At 42.6% G+C, this 27,986-nt stretch overlaps 1 protein-coding gene across 4 annotated transcripts in view; it reads right to left on the bottom strand.

The window, feature by feature from the left end:
- The window catches only part of BCL2 (BCL2 apoptosis regulator), a 169,937-nt gene that overhangs the window by 102,763 nt on the left and 39,188 nt on the right, over positions 1 to 27,986 (bottom strand). The window contains exon 3 of one of the 4 annotated variants that reach the window (XM_077890975.1): positions 448 to 800. The exons of the other annotated variants lie outside the window; for them this stretch is intronic. Within the exon in view, the coding sequence (XP_077747101.1) occupies positions 792 to 800 (9 nt within the window). The 3' untranslated portion in view covers positions 448 to 791. Of the gene's footprint in view, positions 1 to 447; positions 801 to 27,986 lie in introns of those variants that run through there. 4 annotated transcript variants of the gene reach the window in all.

The raw sequence follows: 27,986 nt of genomic DNA, 5'->3' as shown, positions 1-27,986 counted from the left end.
GAGCTCTAGCCAAAAGCATCATGTACCCAAAGTAATATTATTTACACTGACTTAATTCCTATTTCATAAAATTTTGAACTGCTTATATGCCGTGTGGCAATGGGACACAGGAGCTTCTTACCATCTTGACTTGGGGGTTGAAAAGACGTCTAAGAATCAACACAGGAGTTCAGAGGGGGATCATGTGGAGTAGACACTGAGAGGGAAGTATAAAGCTGGGGATGACTGTGATATGGCCAACAAGGCTGTTTACAATACTTAGGACAACTCCCTCCGTCTCCATTACAACAGTGCAGGTGACATTCCCCATAGGAAAAGCCACTGACCATGAAGTGTCAATGAATCAGCAACCTGCTGGGAAGGTTGTGTGAGCAGCAGAGGCAAGGCCTGAGGCCCAGGAGTAAAGGACAGAACTCGTTAGTCAGGATCCTCTTTTGCTTCCACCCCCAAGAAACCGAGCACTGGCATAAGGATGCAGAACACCTGATCTTTATTTCCTTTGAATCAACCTCTTGGGCTGTGCTGTGTGTACAGGACACAAACTACCAACTGAAGAGAAAAAAATAATGCATAAATCACAGGACGTATTGGATAGATGTTAAGCTCAATTTAACATTGAGAGAGATGCTCTTCATCTCTTCTGAGGCTCCATGAGAACACGATCTGTTTCTCTCTTCTGGTTTCCAGCTTCTTTCATACCAAAAACTTCTCCTTGAAATGCAAGATCTTTCAAGAGTCCATCTTGAAATTTCCAAAGGGTTCATGTAAGCCAAGTAAGTGGGCTCCTCTGATTAGTGTGCCTAGAACAGGTAAAGATGTCTTTTAAACCAGTCACTCACAAGTTAGCTGCTAAGGAGGGCTGCTACTTCAGCGTCAGGAGACAGGGCCATGTGGGTGTCTCCCGTCCATCCGTCCCTGGCAGCACTCTGGGCAAAGCAAACAGAAAATCTCGAGGAAAAAAAAGAAACTTTCAGAGCCCATGCTGGGCCCCTTCACATTCCTTTTTTAAGCATTACGAGCCTGATCCTAGGCCACAGATGCAGCTTTTGGATGTCAGAGGCAGCAGGCAGATGTTTTCTCTTAAGTCCGTTGTCTCTCCCTCAATCTGTTTATAGCTGCCTCCCTGTCAGCCTGCACCACCAGTTCTCACTGAACACACGTCCTAAAGCTTTCTTCCCGCCACACACAAAGGGGCAGTTCTCCGGTAATCTGTTCTCTCTTGCATGAGGAATGCACCCAGTCACCAGGTAACCCATTAACCCACTCCTGAGGTGTTCCCCAGCCATCTTCAAGAAATACTGTAGGAAAAGCCCTTGCATAGGGATTATGTTCCCGAAGTTGTATGGCATCAGAAAGGGTTTTGTTCTTCTTTTCTTTTTTTTTTAAGATTTTATTTATTTATTCATGATAGACACAGAGAGAGAGAGAGGCAGAGACACAGGCAGAGGGAGAAGCAGGCATCATACAAAGAGCATGACATGGGACTCGATCCAGGGTCTCCAGGATCACGCCCTGGGCTGCAGGCAGCACTAAACCGCTGCGCCACCGGGGCTGCCCGGGTTTTGTTCTTCTTAGAAGTAAACGACTGAGGTAACACAACTGGTATTGGCCTCTTCAGTGAACTGGGTATCACTGATGGGTCCTATGATGGAAGTCAGGGTTATTTATTCAAACCTGTGGGTTCTGCCTTTTTTTTTTTTTTTTTTTTTTTTTGTGCTGGGCTTGTAGATGCATTCGTACAAGTCAGAGGATCTCTATTTGTAAGTCGGTTACAAATTCCACAGCAGGCAAACCAAGCAATAGATTTCAGAGACTTATCCAAGCTCCCGACAGATTCATCCAGGATATGATCCACCAGAGATGCAGGAGAATCTCTGAGGCTATTCCTCATACACAAAAGCGCCATGAAACATGCCATGAAACAAGGGGGTTTCTTGTTGGTGATGGAACAGTTCTGTATCCTGATGGGAAGGTGGTTACAGGAATCTAGACATGGGGTGAAGTCCACTTATCAGCCCACACATGAATGAATGCATGTAAGAACTGGTGAAATCTGAAGAAGCTCTGGAGATGTCACTCACATCAATTTCCTGGTGGTGGTAATGTATATACTATATACATTATACTCTAAGCTAGAGTTAGGCAAGCCGCTACCATTGGGGGAAGACAGATGAAGAGTACATGGGACCTCTCTGTGCTATTTTTGCAACTTCCTGTGAGTCTATATTTATTGCAAAACAAAAAGTTTAAAAAGTGGCACGACAAAGTTAGCATTTGTCTGGCAGTAGCTTGCCCATCTTAGCCTCACTACATTTGAAGATCTACGCTGCTTCTTTTTCTACTCACAGAATTTTAAAGCATTTCCTATGACCTTTCTCTGAGAAATAACATCAACCTATTTTCTCATCTGTACATCGTGGCCTCTCTGAATAGGAGGGCTGTTGGGAGGGGCTGAGAGGGATGATGGGTTCTGAATGGCTCACACCCGGCTCACCAGTGTTGGGCATCTCAACCAGCGTTCTGGTAAGACAGCACATTTCAGCTGTTACATGGGTATTCCTAATGACATAGAGGATTAGAGTAATCAGGTTCTAGCTCCAAGGGGCAAACATAAAGATAAGGCTATTATTAGCTAAGAAACAGGGAGGAGAGAGGAGGCTAATCCAGGCCAAGACTTTGCTCTTTTTTCTCTGTTTCCACAAGCTTCTTGCAGGACTTCTCATGGCTCTGCTTCATCTTACAGGTCTGGGGCCAAAGCAAGATCCCCTGTGACACTCAAGTCAAACCTGTCTCCGAAGTTGTATGGCATCAGAAAGGGTTATCCTTTTTGTTGTCTACCATCACCCTACCTTTTGCTTTACTCATTTATCAGCTGTATCTCTGCATTCAGGTATGAACTCCAGGAGCAGTTTGTCCCTTCTGTTTGCCAGTGTATCCCTAACACTGAGGACAGTACAGTGACTACTTACTGACTGGAGGGCTGAGAAAACAAGTAACACATCTCTAAAACAATGGCCATTAGACCATGGCAATTCTCAAACACACGGATCATTATAAATGACACAGTGCCTTCACTGACAATCATTCAGGCTGGTTTACATATGCCAAGGTCATTTTACGTTTGGCTAAGAGAATCAACAAGACAAAAATTTGACTGGTGGTTTATAATGGTAGCAGCTGAGTTCAAGAGCTATGGGAATCCCAATGAAAATACATTTCAGGGGTGCCTGGATGGCCCAGTTGGTTAAGCATCTGCCTTCAGCTCCAGTCATGATCCCAGGGTCCTGGGATCAAGCCCCATGTCGGGCTCCTGCTCAGCAAGGAGTCTGCTTCTTCCTCTCCCTCTGCTCATGCTCTCTCACTCGCACACATGCACACACTCTCTCAAATAAATAAATAAAATCTTAAAAAAAAAAAAGACATGATTCCTGCTGAATTTTCTGTCTGAGGTAAAAAGAGACAAGTAGCAGGTAAGTAGATAGGCAGGGAGGCAGGAACAAGCATCTATCTGAATACACACACACACACACACACACACACTTTCTCATTTCCAAAGATGTAATGGGATCTTGATGTTTCCTTTACCCTCGTAAGTCAGCCTGCAGTGAATGGGGAATCCCTTGGCAGCAGACAGAAAAGCACTAGGGAGACAGGGCTGATGGGTATGGTGGCACAAGTAGGTAGAAAGGACACAGAAGGAGCCTGCCATGAGACACTGAGAATGTCCTGGATGATGTCACTGCCTCCACCATGTAGGCTCCTAAGGGTGGTGAGTGCTCAGGAGTGAGAGCTGCCCTGTCACCAAATCATCAATCTGGAGCTGTCTTTCCCTGGAGTAAGTCATGCCACTGTTCTAAACAGGAGAGGCTTTGGACAACCCACTGCGCTCAAGGCATCAGAAGAAAACTCTTAAGGGATTGTGTTTTCAGATGTGGTGAAATGTTTTAAGTAAATGATCTGCATTAGTGAGGGGGAAAAAAACCACCCCCAAAAGACCCCTTAAAATCATGAGAATAAACACGAGGAGGCCAACGACCCCCTAACTTTAAAAGTATACTCGGAGCTGAGCAGCCTTCAGGCTTCTGACACCAAAGTCAGCCTATGCTGACTGACTCCCCTTCATTTCACGCTTCTCTTAAAAGAAAACAGGCCGGACTGTTTCAGTAAATAACAAAAGGTCAGAGAAATGCTACTCACAACATGAGCAAAATAACGGTGCAACCTGCCAAAATGTTTCCTAAGGCCTAAGAGGCAGAAAAATCCAGTGGTGAACTAGTCCACAGACCTGTGAGTGAGAAGGAAAGGTTCATCCCAGTAAAATGTGCCATCAGGCCTCTAGCTCATGTCCCATCAGTGAGAAATGAAAATATAGATTATGCTGTCAGGGTCCAGCCAACATTTAAATTCCGGCGTCCCTCATAAAGAAGCAGGTTACCTATGTGTGTAGTTTGTTTTTTCAGGTTTCTCTTCTTAGGTTATATTTTGACTTTGGAGCCAAGTGTCGAAATGGTGGTCAAACCACTACGCTTTTACTCGAAAGCAGAGCTCAGACTAAATTTGGTTAAATCCCCTCCTGAATGAAACTTCTGATTGGTTTCACTCCAGCCACCTGAGGTTGGGCACCATACATTCATTTTACCTTCAACACTTCTCGGAGGTGAACAGGATGAAAATACCATTATTAAGAGCTTGAGAGAGAGAGAAATACATTCAAGGCAGAAACCAAGACCCTTTGCCCTCAGGATATTGCCTCAATTGATTCTGTGTCCGTAATCTGCTGGGATATGGTCTTGCCAGGGCATTCCTTACTCTTAGCTTTGTAGATAACACCACACTTGAAGCCATGTCGCCAAACTTATTGCAAAGTCTGAATATCATTCATCTCTGGTTTCTATGGGACCTAGTAAGTGGTCAATGCTCAGCATATTCAGTGGGTTAAGTCAACAGTATCCATATTCTATATCATTCCTGGTTTAAACCTATAAAGCAGCATTTTGCTAAATATATCCCATGAAATACTAGCCTGATAAGATGTTATCTGGGTGCAAAATAATTCTGATTCCATGACAAAATATGTTTTAGAAATGCTTCTACAATTACCTACATTCCCCCATTCACATGCACAGATGAAAGCTTCTGAGAAGTCTTGCTTTTGAAACCTCAGTCAGCATTTCCCAAATGATTTTCAGAAACTTTTTATCAATTAATACCTCTTACAATCCTGAGGAACAGGTGTTTTGTAGAGGACACATTAGGGAATGCTACCTTAGAGTAATTTCTGATTCATGGCTAATCTTTTCTCTTCTTTTTTGAAAAAGATTTTATTTATTTATTCATGAGAGACACAGAGCCAGAGAGCCAGAGATACAGGCAGAGGGAGAAGTAGGATCTCCGTGAGGAGCCTGATGCATGACTTGGTCCCAGGACCCCAGGATGACAACCTGAGCCAAAGGTAGATGTTCAACCACTGAGTCACCCAGGTGCCCCCATGGCTAATCTTTTCTAATCTGTCATTAAGTCTGATTGATTCTTCCTGAATTCACGATATATTATTATGGTCAATACAGCCCATTTAATATCCTATTGTTAGTTTCTTATTCTTTAACCTGTAGCTTCATGATATCATAGTCTCACAAAAGGTCAGGTCTGGAAGAGCTCTTAGAAATAATCATAAAGTTAAAAAGAAAAAAAGAAAAAAAGAAATAATCATAAAGTAAAGGTCAACCCCTGAGTTTAACAGAGTTGTTAACCAACACCTCTGCAGTGAAGGTACTGGCTTAAGATGTCAACATACAATACATTTAGCTCCCTAAAGGCAAGGGTGGTGTCAAGCGCTTATGCTCTGCTTCCTATCCACACTGTGGACAGGAATTACCACAGTGGGCCCCAAGTGGGGAGGAGAAGGTAAGAGATGCCAAGGGAAGCCAGGGAAGGCCATACACATGCATCTTCATCCTCTCTCTTAACTCTTGGACAGCTCTGTGGGTCAGGTATTTGCATGACAAGGAAGCTCAAGACCACACAGTAAGCAGGTCGCTGTGCCAGGATTTGAGCCAAGAACAGTTTGACTCCAAAACACATACTCCTACCAGTGCATTCTATTCCTTAACAAAGAGGCCCTCGGTAAGAGCATGCCGAATCACAAATCAAACCAGGAATCTGCATATCTGAAATTGGAGAGACTATCATCACCACTGCAAGCAGAAACACAAAGTAAGCTTTTGCTTCCCATCAAAATATCCCATCACTTGTGAATGTGAAGAAGAGAGTAAATTTGAATTCACTATTAGTGAAATGAAAAGCTTCGACTGGTGAAAATGGAATTGAGTCAATCAAATAATGAGAACTAAATGCTGCTATTATTGAACATCACAAATAACATATTTGCAAAGTTTTGCATGACCATTCAATGTTAGAATTGATTGCTTCTCTTGTCAAGTGCTGACTCGCTTTGGTTATGCCTCAGGAAATCTGTGGTGGGCACAAGTTCAGCTAATATGATGATGACGGTGGTGGTGGCAGTATATTTTCATTTTATATACCAAGACATACACTGCTCAAAACTGCTGTAGTGCTAATGGTGGAAAGGAAGCTTTTTCCACATATAATCAACTGATAAACTATGAGAGTGTTCTTTTTCATATTCATCTGTCAGTAACCCAAATTAAAAAATTTAAAGTTCTTTATTTGCATTTTTGAGGTATTTTGAACACTGGTAAGTAGTTTTTTCCACTTAGTAGTGGAATTACTGTCTTTTGGAGAATTTCTGAAGCAACACATGGTCCCTAAGTCCAAGTAAAACATTAAAATGACAGGAAGGGTGCTGTGGGTGGGGGGGCTCAGTCAGTTAAACATCCCACTGTTGGTTTCAGCTCAGGTCATGATTTCAGGGCTATGGGACTTGAGCCCCGCATCCAGCCTCCACACTTTGAGATTCTCTCGTCCTCCCCCTCTGCATCTCCCGCTTACAATTTCTTCTCTCTCTCAAATAAATAAATAAATCTTTTTAAAAAATGATAGAAATAAACTAACAACAAATAATAAGGGTCACAAACCCATGAATAATCAAATTAAATAAAATCCTGGCCTGGGAGGATTTATATTGCTCTTTATAATAATCAATTACTGTGCAACTCAGCTTACAGATAACATGAAGTTTCAATATTTGTAGAAGGAGGAAATTTTAATTTTAGTATTTAAGTCAAGCATGACTGTGTAACCTTAAAAAAATGACTAAGAAAAATATTTTATATCTGAATGCTGAGGCCAATTTTTCAGTCATCATTAAGATAGTAAACTTAAGCATTAGGTTTATCATCTGGAAATTAAAGACAAAAACAATTTATGTCTCTACCAATCTACCAATCTCTTAACCCTCAAATACCAGGGATGCTAAGTTTCCTCCCACCTCAAAACAGACACCAATGAGACTGTCATTCACTGAGATTTTGAGATGCAACAAAGAAGAGGAAATCTACAAGGAAACAGAACTGTAAAAATCTTGACCATTCCTGTCATAGCTTAGGGACAGAAAAATTACTTTTTTTAAGATTGCCTATGAATGTTATTTATTTATTGTTTACGTACCTCTTTTTTTTAAGCTTTTAAAAAAGATTTATTTATTTATTCTGAGAGACAGAGAGAGAGAGACCAAGACAAGACACAGGCTCCTCCCAAGGAGCCCGATGAGGGACTCTATCCTGGATCCCAGGATCATGCCCTGAGTGAAAGGCAGACGCTCAACCACTGAGCCACCAAGGAGTCTCTCTCTTTTTAAAATTTAAATTCAATTAATTAACATATAATGTATTTTTGGTTTCAGAGGTAGAGGTCAATGATTCATCAATCTTATACAACACCCAGTGCTCATGACATCATGTGTCCTCCTTAATGCCCATCACCCAGTTACCCCCGTCCGCCCCGCCCCCTCCTCTCCAGTGATCCTCAGTTTGTTTCCTATGATTAAGAGATGAAATCAGAAAAATTACTTTCAAGAATTAAAAACACCCACTGGACTTTTTCATTTGCTTCATTAACATCCCAACCTCCCTTTATGGATTCAGGGTCCTCATGTCCTAATGGGAGAGCTCTGATTGGACACTGCTTTCCTTCATCCCATATCCAAGTGAATGAGACAGGGTCAGTTCTGCAGAGGTTCTGCGTAGAGAAATCCACCAGAACTAGACCCAGACTAGAGCAGGAAGCAGGCAGAAATTAAGAAGGAAGCAGAAGAGGCAAAATAAATAGCTTCCCAGCATCTGCTGTTTCAGATCTGATTTTTTTTTTTTTTTTTGTAAGTGAATGCACAGACAGCAGATACCAATTCTACAAACAAAAACATGAATTATTCCTGGGCTGAGTACAGTTTGGATTTGTTTCTCGTTTCCCTCACTGTGACAGAGAATAAGAGTAGCTGCCACTTCCATGGTGTTCAGGGCGTGCTGGGCACGGTTCTAAGCGCTTGCCTCCTATTAACGCACAGCAGCACTCAGAAGGAAGGCGTTATTTTAATTGGCACTCTGCAGATAAGGAAGAGGGAGCATCAAAAACCAGGCAGCAAAGGGTAGAGCTGAGGTCAGAACCTGGGCAGGCTGCTTGGGCCCACGCTGCTGAGGCCTGATGCCTGAGGACCAATTATGAACTTAGCAGGGTTTACTATTCTGACGCGCTTGGATAAGACACAAATTCAAAGCAGTTAATAATCACTTCCCATATAAGAATACCTTTTGATATTCAGAAAAGGGTTAATATACTCTATGGTCCAACCTCTCTATCGCATAACTGGGGCAGCCTCCACTGGACAGGTCCCCCAAAGATGTCCCAGGGCTAGTTCAAAACCTCAGTGACAGGGGATCCCTGGATGCTTCAGCAGTTTAGTGCCTGCCTTCAGCCCAGTGATCCTGGAGTCCTGAGATCGAGTCCCACGTCAGGCTCCTCGCATGGAGCCTGCTTCTCCCTCTGCCTATGTCCCTGCCTCTCTCTGTCTCTCTGTCTCTCTCTGGGTGTGTGTCTCTCATGAATAAATGAATAAAATCTTTAAAAAAAATCAGTGGCAGGACAAACCTCTCCCAAAGAACATTAGCCGGTTACAGTGTAGATTTGGGGAGAAAAGTACATGAAGTGGTCAGGGGAGACTTCTGTTACAACAACTGGATGACTTCCTTTACATTCTAGATAGGAATAACTGAATAATTTAATTGCTGGAGTTAAAGGCTTGTCTGTTTTGAGGAAAATGAGATTTTTATTTGGGATTCCCCAGTATATTAGAAAGACGATTCTTAGTATAATTGTGGGCAAGAAGGAAATAATACACATATTTGTGGCTATGAGCAACTAACCAGAAAAAAAAAAAAAAAGGAAAGAAACCGTCCGGACTTGCACAGTTCCAAAAACTGCTGAATGTTTTTCTTTTTTTTTTTTCCACCCAACTAAGTATTTCTTTCTTATCGAGGAGGCTTCATTTCCCACCTGTGCCTTTTACGTTCTTGAAATACATATAAAGTTAGTGTTTATTTTCTACCCACTGAAAGCTTAAGTTATTCTTTGGGCTTTACTTTTAGGAGTCACAATTTGCTTGGCAAGCTTCGGCGTAAGAGAAAGCTTCCTTTTATGTACAGCAAACTCCTGACTATTTAGAATGTTTGCTTGGGAGATAAAGGGATGCCTGGTGGTTTTTCTACTTTATAACAATTACTATGTATGACATGACCAGACAAAAACCGAAATGTGCTCAAACTGAATTCCACCTTCCTTTGGCAAGTAGTGGGAACATGATCATCAATGCCAGTTTTTTAATAGTCCAGTGTTACTTAAAACTTCCAAACATTTGTAGCATAAGCTAATACATACATTCAAATACTGGTTACAGAAAAGATGCAACATGCAGTTGTCCAAACCTTTGCATCGGATCATCCTTGGGCTTCACACTGAGTGTTAGGTTTCAGTAAATGAAGATCACCTCTTCAAGCTGGTGACCACAGGCACCAACCTGACAGCACACATGTAGTACATTCCCTGGATCTCAGCAAAAACCATCAGACAGGAACAACACACACTGAGGCATGAGGACTTCCAAAGGTCACATGAGAGCAGGTGAAAGAGGAGCAGAATGCAAAGCTATAAACCCGGGCCCTGCCTGTACCTGGATCTGGCTGGGGACCCCACTGTTGAGTGTGCAGACCTGAAGAGCATGTGGTTGCAGGTCTGATTCCTCTTACGGGCATTTAGAAGAAGCAAGTTACATACAATAGGAAGGTCTAGTCCAATCCTTGACTTCAGGTGATTAATATCATGTCCCCCCACTTTAGTGGTGGCATGGAGAAGGTCTAAAAGAGCTGAGTGACACAGAGCAGTATAGGCTAGCACAGGTCACCTTTTCCAGCTCCATAAATTAGAGGGGACTCATTTCTGGAGTGTGCGTTACTGGTCACGAATGAAATAGCATGGCAGTGTGGACAGCTGTATCTAGACTATTACTTCTAATAAACAGACCAAACTCAGCCATGCTGAGGGTGCAGAGTGCCCTTCCTACTCTATCAGAGCTGGACTGGACCCTAGAAGGACAATAGCATCCAAACCTCAAGGGACAAGACTTTTCTGCACTTCTAACTGGAAAGCCAATGTGATCTACAGACCATTCAGTTCTTCAAAAGCCAAAGCGGCTTGGTATGAATCCTGACAGTCGGAGAATATGGACACAGAGAAGCCACTTACTAGCCAGGATAGGTGATGGGCTGCACTTCCTTTTCTTGCTTTGCAACGGAGTTGCTGATTAACTTAGGCTACTGGCTTCTTAATTTTGGATTTCCCCTGTGTAAAAAACATGGGAAGACAATGTCTAACTACCTCTCAGGGATATTGCAAAGATTACCTAGTTAATGTTTTAAACCATGTGGTACTAGGACAGCACCATTTGCTACATATTGCCATCATTAAAATCATCCATAGTTGGTTACAGGCACACATACATTTCTTAACAAAGGAGGAAGGAAAGAAGGAAGGAAGGAAGGAAGGAAGGAAGGAAGGAAGGAAGGAAGAAAGGAAGGAAGGTAGGTTGGTTTTGAAATCCAAAAGTTTGACTAGCACTGCCTTAGAAGAAATTACCTGCTGTTAAAAACTCATAAAGAGGGATCCCTGGGTGGCGCAGCGGTTTGGTGCCTGCCTTTGGCCCAGGGCGCGATCCTGGAGACCCTGGATCGAATCCCACATCGGGCTCCCAGTGCATGGAGCCTGCTTCTCCCTCTGCCTGTGTCTCTGCCTCTCTCTCTCTCTCTCTGTGACTATCATAAATAAATAAAAAAATTAAAAAAAAAAAAGAAAACTCATAAAGAATAGACACACGTGGGTATTGTTTCATGTGACTGAACATTTCCTAATAAGACACAAACCTTCGTTTCCATATGTAATACAAACAGATTTCAAGTTGTACTAATAAATCGAGTTTCCAAACTGCTACAAAAGTATGGTGCCATCTAAAATTAAATGCAATATAGATTCTAAAGTACTCTACAAACATACATTATACTGTCATTCTTCAAATGGCAGAAAGCATTTTAATTAAAACCCAGAGGGCATACAAGGAATTATAACCCAGCAGACATCGGCATAATAATAAAGAATGAAAATACCGTTTATTGGTTTTCCACTCATAGATCCTATCTACAGAAGCTACACACAAATATTGACTCTGCATCTGAAGACAGATGACAGAGGACTGAACCACTCAGGGAACCAGGAAGAAACCAGGTATGACTGGTCCTGGCAGCAGGTTCTGGAAGCTGGAAGGTGAGGCATCAGAAGTGTTGATGTTCTTGTTTTTAATGGATAATTAAGTGATGCTCTCTGAGGTTAACAGAGTAAGAAATGAAGTGTCAAGAATCTGTTTGAAATTTATGCAGAGTCTTTAAGGGAAGGGGCTGAGAAGCCTGATAGAACCACAGGGAAGAAGCTCAAGGCAGAGATGGGGCTGAACAAGGATGAGAAACCTCCTCTGCCCTAGTACAAAGCAGCAAAGCCAAGTATTTATAAGCTGAGAAACAGTGCTGTTACGGGCTGAATCGTGTCCTCTCCCCAAAAGATACATTCCAGTGAATGTGACCTTTGTGGGAATCAGGGTCTTTGCAGTCACCAAGTGGAGATGAGGTCACTGGGGTGGGCTGTCATCCAATATGGTTGGTGTCCTCAGAAGACGAGGGAAATGCCATGTGAAGATGAGAACACCCTGGAAGAGCAGTGTGGGACAACAGATGTAGAGCTGGCATGATGACCTACAGGCCAAGGAATGCCAGGGATGGGCAGCCACTGCCAGAAGCCGGGAGAGGCAAGGTAAGTCCTCCGCTGGAGCCTTCAGACGAGAGAAGAACTATTGCTTGGAAGCACCCAGTTTGTGGTACTTTGTTACCTCCCCCTGCCCAAAGGACTAGTACACGTATATTATTTAAAGATATGATGGTATAGGAAAAATTAGAGAGGGTGGCAAAACATGAAAGACTCCTAACTCTGGGAAATGAACAAGAGGTAGTGGAAGGGGAGGCGGGCAGGGGGTTGGGGTGACTGGGTGACGGGCACTGAAGGGGGCACTGGACGGGATGAGCACTGGGTGTTATACATATGTTGGCAAATCAAACTTCAATAAAGATATGAGGGTAATCACCAAGAGAACTCTGAAGAAGGGTGGGAGGGTTGGATGCTGCCTCTGGGAAGTGGGCCAGAGAGGGAAGAAGAGCAACGCAAGGGCCGCTATTTTTCATTAAACGCCTTCCGGACTATTTGGCTTTCTGCCATACACATGTGCTACTTTGATCTTAAAAAAGTGTAAAGAAAATATCCATGTGATGTCATCAGAGCAGCCTGGTCAGCTTTCTCCGGAGCCAGTGCTGAAGACCCTGAGCACTGAAGACCACCTTCCCCAGCTGGCCCCCAAGCCCGCCTCCTCTGCTCCAGGGGACACCTCCTGGACACTGTCCCCCTGACAGGGACAGCTGGAGCCAAGCTGGGAGGGAGGGAGCTGGGGCAGCCCAGCAGCCCAATGTCTGTGGCTCACACTCCCTTGGTCTGCGTCCCAACATCAAACACGAAGTAGTTTTGAACTTTTGGTGGGTTTGTATCTTGATGATGGCAATTCTTCCTATTGATTCAGATGATTAAAAATCCATTGTAATGAAAACAGAGGATGTCAGGGAGCTTGTCACTGGCTTCCTTTGTAGATTAAGATGCAAAATAGTGTCTGACAAAGATTTCGGTGATTAGGTGATGCATTATCTGAAAACCTCACAATAGAGCTTAATCACAAACTTAGCTCATCAAATTTTATTTAACCCACACAGAGGAAAGCTAAGTGCTCCCCCATGGGCTGGATCAAGTATCTTCGATCTGTGGTGCGGGCTGTGACTCTCCCGGCTGGAGGAAGTCCCATGCCCTCTGTTCACTCTAAGAAGAATGCTCACATTGAGCCCAGCAGCCTGTAATGCTGCAGCAAAATGTGTTGTCACCTCCCACATGAACGGGCCTATTGATGACTGTGGGGAATCCAGTTCAAGGGCACCAGCCCCCACCACAGAAAGAGCAGGACAGTGTGATCGTGTTCCCAGCATGCCCTGGGACAAGAAACAGAACGCAGCACACAAACGCAGGGTGTGTGTGTGTGTGTGTGTGCGCGCGCCTGCGCGCACACACTGAGGACCTTTGCTTAGCTCTGTTTGCACGCAGCTCCCCACGGCAGCTGGGGAGCACCTAGCACTTGCCGGGGCTGAAGCCGTGCCAGGTGGATGCAAACTGAATGAATGGTCTCACATGGATGAACACGCAGGCAGCAGAACAAAGGGGCAGCATTTTATCAGGAGGGGAATCCTGATTGTAGTTGATGCACTGCCCAAGGGGAGACAGTGTGCCTTTATTTTCATCCCAGCCTTCAGTTTCTGTGGGTGACACCTCACAGCCACCCAGGGGGTCACCTTCCCAACCCACCTGGATGTCAGACATCCAGACTCAGCAAGTGTTTTCCCTTCTGGGTTGCAAGTGGCAAGGTCACCTAGAATGGCCTGCCAAAGACAAGTGTGAACTGTGCCCACGGGAGAGCAAGTCACAACTCACAAAAGCCACCGAACATGGGGATCTATACTCAACCCAAAGAACAGAATGGTTCGACTTTTATTATATGACCTTTCAGGGAACTCTCTCCCGCGCTGCAGACAGGAGAGAGTGTGGATCCTGTGAATGTGGCCAACTGCATTCAAGTGCACACATCTGCTTTCTAATTGTCTCAGTTACCATTCCCCGGAGCTGGCCTTTTCTCCTTTCTTGCTTTTAAAGCATCACCTCTCAACATATCGTGATGAAAACCAAACGCTTAGACTCAGATGTTCCAGAAACCTGATATATTAGATGTGCTTTGATCGTGCCTGGCTACTTCTCATCTGCTTTGTTCTTGGTCATATTACTATTGCTGTAAACAAATTCTGTCCTATTAGCTATGGGATAAGTCTAGCGAGTCTTCCCCTATAGTACCTAACAATGGGCTGTCTCCTTTTTCTCATTCCATACATACACACATATGCACGCACACGGACGCATACAAAGTGCAATGTATCATGTGAGGACACAGGCAGAGTTCCCTAGCAACATAACTAAAACCATGCCAATACCCTCTGGATCTCCAAGTTCTGGATTTATTATGTAAATTGTTTAACAGGCACATGATTGAGGGCTTCACCTCATTTTACCAAAAGAGATTTTAGTTGCCAGTTGGATAGAGCTTTCTGACATGACAGGATACCTCTGCAAGGAGCTGCCCATTCCAGGCCAGGCTCACCTGGGTCAGGCATCCACAATGGCATGGATCCCAAAGGGACACAACCAGGCTAGGATGGCCTTAATCCTTAGGAACGAACATAATGTAACTTCTTAGGGGACAGATTTATAACTAATGAGGCTCCACATTATGTCACAAACTTACTAGGGAAAAGGGAGACTATTTCTGAAGGTGTCCAGCCCATTGGTTTTGACAATTAAAAAAAGAATAAGCCAAGAGCCTCCATCTCCTCCCATTTCCCTGGCAGAGGATGGGGGCTGTTTAAGCAGGAGAAGTAAGAGGAACAGTAACTGTATGAGCAAGAAGAAATAAAAGAAAAAAGAAAAATAAACACGGGCTGGATCAGAAATTTAAAAAAAAAGTCAAAACAAGGAGCAATGATCTTTTGATAAGAGTGGTCTTACATAATACAGCACCTGTAACACTTAAAGCCACTTTGCACTACAAATCACTTTTCCACAAAGGATTAAAAGAAGCAGAATGAACACAAAAATCAATTAAGGTCTAGAGAAGGGTTCCATTCCCCCTCGAGGGGCTTGTTCTTATCCAAACATCACCTAACTAACGCACGTACTATCGGGCTGCCTAGGAAAGGGTGTTTTTTATTCTCCCTTGAGCTTGTCTGTTTGAGAGTGATTTCCCCATTTTAGTTTGCAAGAAGAGGTTAAACAGGAGGAGTAGTATGTCCTTCTACTTAGAAAATCATCCAATCCATCCCAGTGCCCCAGTCTCGTGGTGCCTCCCATTGGCGCAGCAACTTCCAAGGAGCAATCCTGGCTATTCCAAGGACCAGCTTCTGGGTTGTGGCTGATACCAAACCTCCTGAGAAAAGCACCCACCATGTCCACCTGCTCCCATCAGGAACAAGCCAGGCAATGGAGAAAACCAGCACAATGCTTGGCCCACAGGAAGCATAAAATAAATATTCACTGAAGGAACGAGGAGCAAGAAACACATCTCTGACCCAAAATGATGAAACACAAGGGGCCAACATGTTTTGAACCTTACACAGAAATATAAACATTTTGGGGCAATAAATAATATTTTTATTATACTGTCTATGCCATTTAAGGAATGTGGTGATAAATTTTCCGGAAAAAAACAACTGTCCTGCTTTGTCTTACAAAACCGGATTTTTATAATATTGGGTTTGCCTAAAGAAGAAAGCACATATATTTATTTTCTTTGGAGTAAAAGTACAAGTACTCTCCATACAAGTACAAAAAGGAAAATAATCAGAAGTTCTTTAACGTTAAGGTATTTGTTACCAGTTAGTTGTTGCTGATCTGGCTGGCCAACCTGAGGATGTACAAATGGGTTTGGGGAACAATCAAACACTGGAGGTAGGAAACTCACACCAGGGTCACAACTCAACCTCCGGTTCAGAGTAAGTGAGGGTTTTTTTGACCAAATTAGGCCTTCTTGGACCTCCAGGGCAGCTCTTCTGCATTTCCAGGAAGGAGGTGGATAAATGACTATTTTGGTCTGTCTGCCCATCTGGTCTCTTTGTAGCTGGCTGGCTCAGCCCCTCGGCTCATGGTTGGGCCAGCGGGTTAGTGGCCTGTGCTCTGCCCAGTTGGGCATCCCATTATGACATGGGCCACTCACTGGACACAAGAGGGATCGAACGAGAAATTCCCCAGAGGGTAGGCAACCACTCATCACCACTACACTAGTGCAATTCCAGGCTGTGGGTGAGGAGCATCTTTGACATCTGAGAAAGGGGAAGTACATCAGAATTTGACAGAGGAACAAACACCAAACTGTTGTCCCAAAATAAAGAACCCATATCAACAGGGAATATAAAAATGTTATTTAGAACTTCTGTTCTCAGATGTTTAATACAAAGGAGAGCTTGTTGTGCCAGGGAACAAAGTGATCCAATAGTCACAAAGCAGGAATTCTCCTACTGCACATTTTGTTTCCAAAACACTGAAGAATACAGCAAGATTTCTCAAGTTGGGGTAAAAAAGCTACTTCTAGAAGGAACCGAGGAGATAAACTTAAGTCTTTCATAGAGGGGCTGAAATCCTTCCAAGCAAATTCCATACTCAGACTGAAAGACAATATCTAGGGACGTCTGATGGTTTGCCCCCAAACATACAGCAGAGGTATGGGTGGTGGGGAATGAGGGCTGCATGTGAAAGCTACAGAACATTCTAGTAACCTCCCAATGGAACTCAGGAACCTCAAGCATTTTTCTGTTTTAAATTAACCCCTTGGGCCCAGGGTTCCAGGCCGTACCGGTGTAGTTTTACTTCCACTGGGACTGCTGCCAGAGAGGAACAAGCAGTGCTCCTTTATTACATATTTTAAAAACCTGTTTTGTTACCTGCAGGTGAGTCAGGTGGTAAGCAGACTTCTTTTATCAAGGTGGGGGCTGGGGGAGCAGGACAGCTGATGAGTGACCTTTCTCTCTTGAACGCTCACCATATTGAACACTGCTATGGAGCCAAAAGATCCAACCTGAAAGAAAACTCAAGGGTATCCGTACTCTTCTCTTATTTTCATGTCATTATTTTTACTTTCCCTCTGAAAACAAGTCACATCACTGTTTATGACCTACTAGCCTTTACTGGATCCTACGTTCCTGGAAGCTATGCAATGTAGCCAAACATTCCCAGCTTCAAAACCAGGTTCACCCATTATAACCCTGGCTCTGTGATCATTATGGGATCACAAGTTACTTAACTGTTTATCAACTCAATTCCCTTACCCGTAAAAACTGGAATAAAGTTTCCCATCTTTTAGGATTGTTGCAAATATCAAGTGTAAAACTGTAAAGACGGTGCTCAGTACCCAGTAGGTCCTACCTTTGGTTCAGGAGGTGTGACTTGCTCATTCTTGTATCCCATATGCACTTTAGGCTCCCATAAAATTAAACCAAATAGTAAGATGTCCTATTTCCTCTGTTGCTTTTTTTCCTCAGAGTTTGCCCTTTGCCTTTGCCTTTCAGCTGGCTCCTTGGCACTATACTGCCAGGCTTCAGATTAGTCATGACCAACCTCTGACATGCCCCTCCATCACACTCACCACTTGTGCTCCAAGCATGACTGTACTAATGACGGGGACTGTGGCAAATTTAAAATATGAGATGACTTTATTTGCTGCTCCATTGCATCTCCTACCACTGGAATGGCAAGGGGCCACTGTTAAAATTAAGTACACAAAGGAAATATTGAAAGAGGCAAAGGAGAATTAAAGGAACCAACAGAGATAAAAATCGAGAAGCTAAGGCCTTTCGGCTCTGCCTCCAAATTACTGATGTCTTTGAACAGCCTGCATAATATTAAATATTTTGAAGGAGTTAAAACCTATGGCAACTAACTAAAAATTTTAATCAACGTTAAGAGAAGCTGACATGACAGAAATGTTTAGAGTGACCATCCACTAAAAAGCCTACTACTTTGGACCATCCTCCCTATTTGGTCTATGGGAATGGAGACCAGCCAAGTGATGTATGGCTCTTAACAATCAGGACCTACACCCAACCTCTTACTTCTCCTGGCTCATTTGGTCACAGGGCTTACTGGGCACCTACCATGCAGAGCACACTGTATCAAGTCCCCTTCGCATAGGAATGGAACTAGGAAGGCACCAGCCTACAGAGATGCAGGGATGGGATGGCGAAGCGACTGTGTCGACACAGCCAGAGAAAGAATGTCCACAGATGGAAGGCAGAGATGCAGGAGGACGGACAGAGCTGGGGACAGCAAGAACACACGCTCCCTGATGACCCCGGGAAAGAAACAAAACTTCCAAGATGCGGCAAGGCGCCAAGGTCCTTGGGGGCCTGGGAAGAAAGACCCATGCTAAGTGAGGGCCATGGAGAAGCACCTGTGGCACTCCAGGTGGCTCCGGCGAGGACTCCAGCCCTTCCCTCTCAAATCAAAATAAACAGTGAAGCAATCAAAATGAGCGCTCATGCGCTTCCAGCAGAGCACTGAGCTGAGGTTGGGAGTGGGGCTGGGAACCTGTGGTGGATGGCAGGAGGAATACAGAGGAAGAGAAGAAAGGGCTTCTGTCCTCCTGCAACTATTACTGCATTTGGAAAGAAATAATAGCACAATAAAGGCAGCTCTCAGTAATTAAACACGAGACACTTTCCTACTGTCCCAGTTGATCATCACAGTAACCCTGGGGCATAGGTATTAATAAACTATTTAAACATTTCTTCCAAGATTATGGAATGGGTCAGAGATGAAGCCAGGGCTAAGAGTTAGGTCAGCTGGACTCCAGGATCTGTTTTCCGAACCGGTATACACCACCAATTCTCCCTCTGAAACAACTCCATGCACACGTGCATGCACATGGACGAGAATTTTATAATCTAAGCATGGGCAGGTCAGTCTCATTGTGACTCAAACCCCTTTCATTTCTGATTAAATGAAAACAACAATTTTCTGCCTGGGGAAAAAAAAAGCCACCATAAACAAAGACAAAAGACACATGACAAACCAGAGAACTATTTGGAACATAAAATCACAGACAAAAGGCTAATTTCATCAATATATAAGGAATGCCTATAAATCTGTAAGAAAAGATCAAACCAAGCCAAATGAACAGTCACCTAATATAAAAGAGAATCAAATAGTTCACAGACATATTAAAAGATACTAAATTTTACTCATAGTAAGAGAAATGCAGAGTAAATGTATTAAGTTTGGTGGACATCAGAACATTTTATCATTTTATCACACACACACATTGGTGAGGGTATGAAGAGGTACTCTCATAAATTACATAAAGAGTAAGTAGATAGATCAGCTATGAAGACAATCTAGTACTATCTATCAAAATTATAAATGCACTTACCTCTGACCCAAAATTCCAATTCGAGGATTTTATCCTGCAGATAAAACTCATGTGTGCATAATGATGCCTGTAAAAAGCCAATCTTTGCAGCAATGCTTGTACGACCAAAGTTTGAGGACAATCTAAATATCCAACAAAAGCAGACCGATTAAATAAATTACGGCATAGCCCTATAATGGCCTATTATTTAGCCATAAAAGAGAAGAGGAAGCGCTTAATGTATTGATATGGAACAAGCCCCAAGGATTATTGCTAAGTAAACAAAGCAAATTAAAAATGACAAGCGGAACGTGCTATCACAAATGTAAAAACAAAATTATAGATTGCATACATCTAGATTTATATGCAGCCCCTGGAAAGATGCACAAGAGACTTGTAGCCGTAGTTGTTTCCAGGGAGAAGTGGGTGGGACACAAGGTTAGGACGGAGACTTCTTTGTCACTGTATACCTTATCACTATATGCTTTGTATCTTTTAAATTTAATAATACGTGTTTATATTACCTATTCAAAGAAATAATGTACAGACACATACATACCTGTGTATGGATACACACATACAATATGTATAGATATACACTACATACAAATCAAAATCAAGTGCTAAACAGTGGCAGAAGCTGGCTTCTGGCCCAGCCTTGCAACCAGTGGACTAGTGAGAAGAGCTACTTTTTCACTCACAGAAACTCTGTTTCCTCATCCATAAAATAGAGATAATAATCCTTTGTTTCTCCTGAGGGTTTGAGGAGGAAATGAATAAATATACATAAAACCCTTAAACTACCGCCTAGCGCACAGTAAATATGTGTGAGAGTTTGTTAAATGGGTGCCACCTAGACTAAGATGAAAAATAGCAGTAAGAATTAGACAAGGAAGTGGGAAGCAGGGGGAAGCAGAAGGTGCTGCTCAGAAGGAATAGCACGTGCAAAGGTCAGGGGGTAGGAAACCGCAGTGGTGCAACTGATGGCAGGGGCGGGGTGTGTGTGTGGGAGAGGTGCCTGGCATGTGCCCTGGGAGGATGCGACATAGCAAGAGGCATGGGTAAAGAGAACTGAGGGTTGGCCCATCAGGCCAGCTTCTCTGTGGGGGACGGGAACCAAACACAGCATTTCAGGCAGGGGAATTCCGCAAATGGACAGGCTTTCCTAGAAAGTGTTCTCTGGCAATTGTCTAGAAGAGAAGTTGGAAAGAGGCAAAAACTGGGTGGCAGGGGCCTCTTGGTAATTGCTGCAGGAATTCAAGAAGAAATGAGGAGGTTGCAAGTTAAGACTGTGGCAGAGGGTAGGACAAGAGGAAGGTGGGTGGTGGGTGGGGTTGGAGGTAGAACCAGGGACAATCCCAGAGTTCTGACCTGGCGTGTCTGGAGGCCTTCAAAGCAACTCACTGAGAAGGAGTTCAGAAAAGGAACTGGCTGAGGACAAGGGGTAGGGTAAACCCCAGATTTGCTGAGGTCAAATGTCTCGTTGGTAATCCGTAGTTAGCTACCACGGCCTAAACCTCTGATGAAGAGCTTGGGATGGAAATAGAGCTTTGGAAGGTAGAGGACAAATTTTTAATACTTAAAAGTTCTGGACTATGGTTAACCTGACACCAAAGAGCAACGGTACCTTTGGTCCAAGGAAGAGATTTTTGAGAAGGTATAGAACCTGTGTGTGATGCAGGTAACACCACGCTTCCTCCCTCCTCCTCTCTCTTACTTTCTCCTCTCTCCCTTCTTCCTTTTCTCTTTTTGTCTTTTCTCTGTCTTCCTTCTTTCTTAAAATAGAACAAAAGTCCTCACAAGAGGTTTTGGTAAAGCCTTGCAGAAGTAGCACATTTCTAACCAATCCCGGCTGATCAGTAGTGATGCCTTTATTTTTCCCAATATTCCTGTCTTTCTGCTTCTCTCTTCACACATAGCTGAAGTCACTAGAAAGTTGTCATTGTGCCATAGACATACCTCCACACCATGAGGAGCATCCTTGAAGGCCACGCATTTCTCCATGTGCCTGTCTTACCAGGTGCACTGTTCAGATGTTTCTTAGAAAAGAAAGGGCATTCTGTGGTTTTCTACTGATGAGGGTGCTTGACAAAACCATCCCTACTGAATGAAAGTCCATCTACCAACAGGTTTTCCTAAGAAACCTTAGAACTGATTTCTCAAAGAGCATACATTTTTCTAGTTTATTTTTTTTAAAAAAAATCATGTTTAAGCAAGATTTCTGGAACAATCTAGTCAGGTGAGGTCTGGCGCCAGGGTTCAAGATTGCCAGCTTTGATCTTCATTCACTGAAATGGTGCTAAACTTTTCTCAGGTTCGGTTTTTGCTCTTACAAAATCGAGATCATCCCCAAATCTCCTTCTGGCTCTAAAAGTTTGTGAGTCTAGATGTGAGGGAGGACTAAAATTGGTTTTGTGACCGTATGGAGTATTTCAACAATTCAAAACAATTCAAACATTCAAGCAACTTCATTTTTGGAGACTGGTTGATTCCCAATTGGGCAGAAGAAATAGTCCCTTTTTATCACTCACAAAGTTTGCTATATTTGCCAGTTTGTGATGAGTATATATATCCCAAAGGGAAAACTCTACTATTTCTAATGCAGCAGGTGCTCGGTTTTCAAATTTCATACTCGCTGAAAAAGCCATCTCTTCTCATGGCCTGAAGAAACCATAGGCAGGGACTTCCAGGGGAAAGAAGATAGCATCCATGCCATGGACAGTACTCATCACTATGTAAATTATCAGCTTACCTTTCAAAATTCTAAGAAAGTTCGGTCTATCAAGAAATGGTCAATGTGTTTTACCAGTTGTAGAGATTTTTGTAAATTTGAGAGCAAGAAAGGAATATGGGCTAGTAGACCGAACCCAAATAACAGACTTCCTGACTTCTCTCTCTGATAGGGTTCATGGAATCATCTAGATGGATTCAGTGAGTATAGCAAGGCAATAGTTATTACAAATATCCATGAGAGATTGCCATCTAAATCTCAATACAAAGAAAAACATCAAGGAGAGGTAGCCAGTTTTCATCTAAAATGACATATTTTTTCTATCATATCTGTCAAAATGTGATTTCTCTAGAATCCACATACTTTTTGTAAAAAGCAACATATATCAGAGTTTAATTGACTTAAAATACTGTATCTTAAAAGATATTAAAGATTAAAAGATTTGCAAGGTACCCTTTCAAATCAAAGTCTAATTAGATTAGTTAGAAATGCATTATTTTGAAAAATAATTTCAGTTGAAATCTGATCTTAGCAATATGCTTTCGGTAATCATATGAAGGATAAGATTAGGTATCTTCCAACGTTTACAGCATATATGCTGTCAATAACATAGCAATATAAATCTGCTATCTAATTTACTAGAAACCAGATACAGTTTACTGGTGTTTCAAGAGGGTAGAGGGAAAATGCAGAAATAGGTTTCCATCCTTGAAATGGATATATACACATCTATGGACAAGTATTTTTCTGTTACTTAAAATTGTTCACTAGAGCCTACATCACTCAAAATAAGATAAAGGACTAATTAAACCATGAGCTGAGAGAGCTACTTCACTGGTCATTGTCACAAATGTACAAAAGGCTTTTCGTATTGCTGCTGGAGCTGTAAAGTGCTTGCTTCTAGGAGGGGCAATTTTACAGAATCCATCAAAATGACAAACGCACTCAAGTGTGGGCTGTAGCAATTCCATTTCTAGGATTTCTTTCCTATAGATACACAAAGGAATGTAATACAAAGCTCTTCAACACATCATTGTCCCAGAAAAAACTGGAAACAGCCTCAATGTCTGTCAGTAAGGGACTACTTAATAGAACATCAATATAACATAGCTTTAACAAAGAAAAAGGATACTCGCTCCCAACTTACTGATATACTGAATTCCAAAATATATTTAAGTGAAAAAGCACATATGCAAAAGAGCACGTATGTTTGCCATGCTACATATACCCATATATATACACACATGTGTGAAAAACCTAAGTATAAATACACACACACACACACACACACACACACACAAGACCCTGATAACATAGATTCTGGGAAAGGAAACCTGTTATCTGGGGATAGTAATAGGAAGAAGAGTCTCCCCTGCACACCTTTTGGGATCTTCTGAATTTTGAATCATGTGATCATGTTACCTATTCAGAAATAACATACATGAATAATAATAAAATTGGCCACTGATAGGCAGTAAATTCACCGTCATGTGTATTACTACTTAATACAAACTTGGAAGACCATATTTCTTAAACAAAGAATATGGGGGATGATAATTAGATGCTCAACCTCTTTCCATTCTCTTGGAGTTCCTATAAAATAATAAATGACATATAACAGTTTGGAGGAAAACCAATCAGAGGGACATAAATCATCATTAACCCCTTCCCCAGATGAGTGACAAAGAGACACATGTTCTAATTAACACCGAGCAACACTGTGTAAAGAGCAGTTTGCAATGGAAATGAACAGATGGCAAACAAGCATATGAGGTGTTGGTGGTGCAAGAAAGAAAACTTGATCTGATCTGACACTGAAAACTTCAAGCAACTACAAGAATCTGTACCTGAACAAAAACTGCTCTGAAAATATGATCTCCCCCTTGCCAACTTTCTCAAGTTTTTAGGTACACTAAGCTTTGCTGTTTTCCATGTTCAGTACCCCCAAGACAATTGGTAAGGCAAATGGTATCCCAAAGCCCATCCCACTTTCTACATCTGCAAACACACCCACACACCAACCAGCCAGCCACCTTTCCACAATAGAAAGATTTCCTATCCCCAGGCAATGAATGGCTCAGGCACCTACCCTAGCATTTCAGTTCAACAAAAGGTTTTGGATATCATCTTGGACTTTGACGAAACAAGAGTGGACCTGGAGGTTTATGCCTTAAACCATCTCTTTCCCTTCCTTTGAAACAGAGATTTACAGCAGGAGGCAGAGAGAGAGAGAGAGAGAGAGAGAGAGAGAGAGAAGGATCGTGGGGTTGATGAAACCTTCTATGATCTAGAGGGCATGTACCCAGGGGTACATGCCTCTGACTTCTCTGCTCAGAGGCAGATCAAGGAGAGCCAGTGAGGAGAAAGGCATGGTTCCTTTTTGTTTCAAAGTTCATCCCATGCTTGGACTTCTTCCTGTGGACACAAGGGTGCCCAAGCAGTGGCAGTTTCACTAGCTAAACCCTCAGCAAAGACCTGATGACTGACCCCATGTGTGGGAGATTCCAGCACAGCTGGCAGATGCTATTTCTCTGTCCCCGTTGACCGAGCCTGGGGAGACAGCACATCTCAGACAGGATGCCCTCCCAAAGTCATAATGCAACGCTGGGGGGAAAAATCTGTTCAAGATTCAAAGCCAGGATCTGGTTTCTGCCAATCGAGAAAAACAGAGACCAGTGGCGAAGACACTGTTATTACAGAAGGTGTGTTGGATTTACACATATCCAACAGCAGCAGACCCTTCATATTCCTGTCTTCCATCATTTTAGGGAGTGTTTTGAATGTACATTCTGTAGGATCCACATTTGGATACAAAACACAAAACTGAGTAAACATCAGATACAGTTCTTGCTCTCCATGCAAAAAGCAGAAAAGGTTTTTGTTTGGCTGATTTTGAATTCCCAATAACTACTCAGAGGAAAAAAAAAGGCAGATAGTGGGCTAAACAGATCATCTTTAGCAATATCAACATTTAAGACTAATGATAAGGACAGTTTGTGCAATCTGAATTATTTTAAACTGACACTTTATGTGTTTGAGAGGAATATATACATCATATACGCATATATGCATATACACAGCAGATTTATATTAGACAAAGCAGACCATTTCCACCAAACTATTATTGAGGTACTGGGATTCAAACTCAATTCCATTCCCTATCTGAGACAACAGACTCTGCTGGTTCGAGGATATTTTTAAATATAAAAACTAATTATCCTATCTCACTGCCTATAAATTCAATTTCTATTTCTGAGGCTGCTTCTGCTGTGTGTCTGTTGGTAGTCCCTTTGCATTATGGCTTGTTTATAACCCAGTCTTGAAAGGCAGGGACGAAATAGAAACAAGCCTCCCAACCTTGTAGGAAAGTTTGGTAATGCAGCAACATTTCCATAATTCTATATATATTTTAAAAAATCAAGTCCATTTTCTATGAAAGGATCGTTCTTTCTAAAAGGTAAATTGTATAGACAAAACAGAGAGGGCAGGCATTGGACGCATGAAGGACTGAGCTAATGCCAGCGGCAGAATGCTTTCTCTTGGTCAGATTTTTTTCCCACAAAACTAATCAACTAATGCCTGTGGAGACTGCATCGTGCACACGTTTGCAGAGAAGCACCATCGAGGTTTTTCCATCGTGTCAGCCTACTAACTCCCAAGGCCATTCTGGATTGGGTTGCAGAGTAGAGGTATGCCACGCACAACAAACGCTCTCCCTTCTAAACCCTACAAAGACAGTCCTTCACAAACATGTCAAAGAAGGCAAATTAACAACCACAATTTACGCTTTCAGTGGGGGTGGTGAAGGTCAAAGGCAAACCAAAGTAAATTGACACTGATAAAGAATTAAAACAGCCTATGGTTTAAAAAAAAAAAGAAAGAAAGAAAGAAAGAAACTTCATGTCCTTCCTATTCTCTGTGTCAGTTATATGAGCTTATCTAAAGAACTTCAGAAAGTTCCTCATCAAAAATCTACGCCTAGATTGCTAGCTCAGCCACCAATTAACTGTTCAAGTTCTGACAGTCTCTTTAACTCTTTAGACCTTATTTTTCTTATCTATGAAATAAGGGAGTTAACAAGGTGATTCTGAGGTTCCTTCCAGCTCTAACCGTCCACGGTTTATGATCAAAGGCTGTGGCTACCCCCTAACTCTGGACTCAGCAGGCGATAGTAGCAGACAAAGCCGAGATCTTTCTCAGACCTTCCTGATCAAGATGCTTTCTGCTTCTTGTGTCATAAGCATCTCAGATCAAATGAACAGTAAGGAAAGGATAAAAGGATGAACCAAGATTATCGAGATGATATTTTTCAACATGCAAGAAAAACACATTTGTGAAGAGGAAAGAGTCACTCCTGGAAACTCTGAACTTTTCTCCCCCCCCCCCCAAGAAAGGCTCTAGGAAGCCATGTCTGTCTTCTATTTTCTCAGCCCCCATTCTTGAGGCCCTGATTCTTCTTACTTCCAATCTCCCTCAAGAGCAAAAAGGAGGTAAAGATATTTTTTTTTCTCTCTCTCTCTTCTGATTTAGCCAAATTTAGACCATTCCTGTAATTTCATACCTTGATTTCTGAACTTCCTGCTAAACTCTGATTAGACCCATCTACCATGGGAGTTGACCTTTTTAAAGGTATTTTAAATAACCCTTTTCCCACACTGGATACCCACAAAGGTCAATATTTGAATTCTCCCCACTTTTATTTTTGAAGCAATAAAGTTTTCTTCAACCTGTCACATATGAGCAAAGGCACCGTGTGTGGGGCCTGCAGTGATTTCTGCCAGGAGCTCCACTTCTCCCAGAGGAAGAAACTTTCCGGCACATGGCTGAATCCAGGTATTTGTCAATCTAACTGGTAAATCTAAATAAAAGCTTAATTTTTTAAACAGAGACTTCAAAGTCCAGCCATGCTCAAGCTGTGAAGAGTGCAGTCCTTCCAGCTGTTATTATATTATTACATTCTAGAACCCAAACATTTGTTCACCAACACCCTTAAGAACAGAAATAGATTCTGCTTTCATAAGTGTGTGTGGGGGGGGGCTCTCTGAGGAAATATTTATTCAGCTACTATGGTATACACATTCATTCTTTTTCTCCAATATCCTTTATTGTCAAAAAAAAAATCTGGAAATTGTTTTTAATGGCCAACATTTGGGTGACCAGAAGACCACTGAGTTACTAGGGCCATGTGAAATAATGTGAGATTTTACTAAAACACACGCACAACAGCAATAATCGTGGGTTTCACTCCTGCCATCCCTCCCCCCAAGCAGGGCGAGCTACAAGCAGCCCTCCCCTCACTGTCCTCCCTGACAACCCCACACCCACCAGGGCCATAGGATGGATGTGAACTTGGAACATGCCTTTCCACTCCGGTGCTGAACATGAGATAGCCCTGACTCTTTTCTTAAACACACTGAGAGGGCCCCTGAGTTTCATGACTAAACGAGTTTCATTGTTGTTGAAAAATAAAGGACTTGCTTAAGTAGTTTCATATGTAAACAGCCGAGCTCCGAGTAGCATGCACACCACATTACGTGTAGTGTTCTCTTTTATTGTTTGCAGTTTCCAGTTTAGGATTTATCCAATTATCTATCTATTGTCTGGCAGGCCTGGCATGGGGGATTCCAGTTACAGGAAATGCTTCTGTGACTG

The sequence above is a fragment of the Canis aureus genome, chromosome 1 (assembly GCF_053574225.1).
Source record: "Canis aureus isolate CA01 chromosome 1, VMU_Caureus_v.1.0, whole genome shotgun sequence".
NCBI lineage: Eukaryota > Metazoa > Chordata > Mammalia > Carnivora > Canidae > Canis > Canis aureus.
The sequence above is the reverse complement of the archived record's forward strand: the minus strand, read 5'-3'. Positions and strand labels throughout refer to the sequence as shown.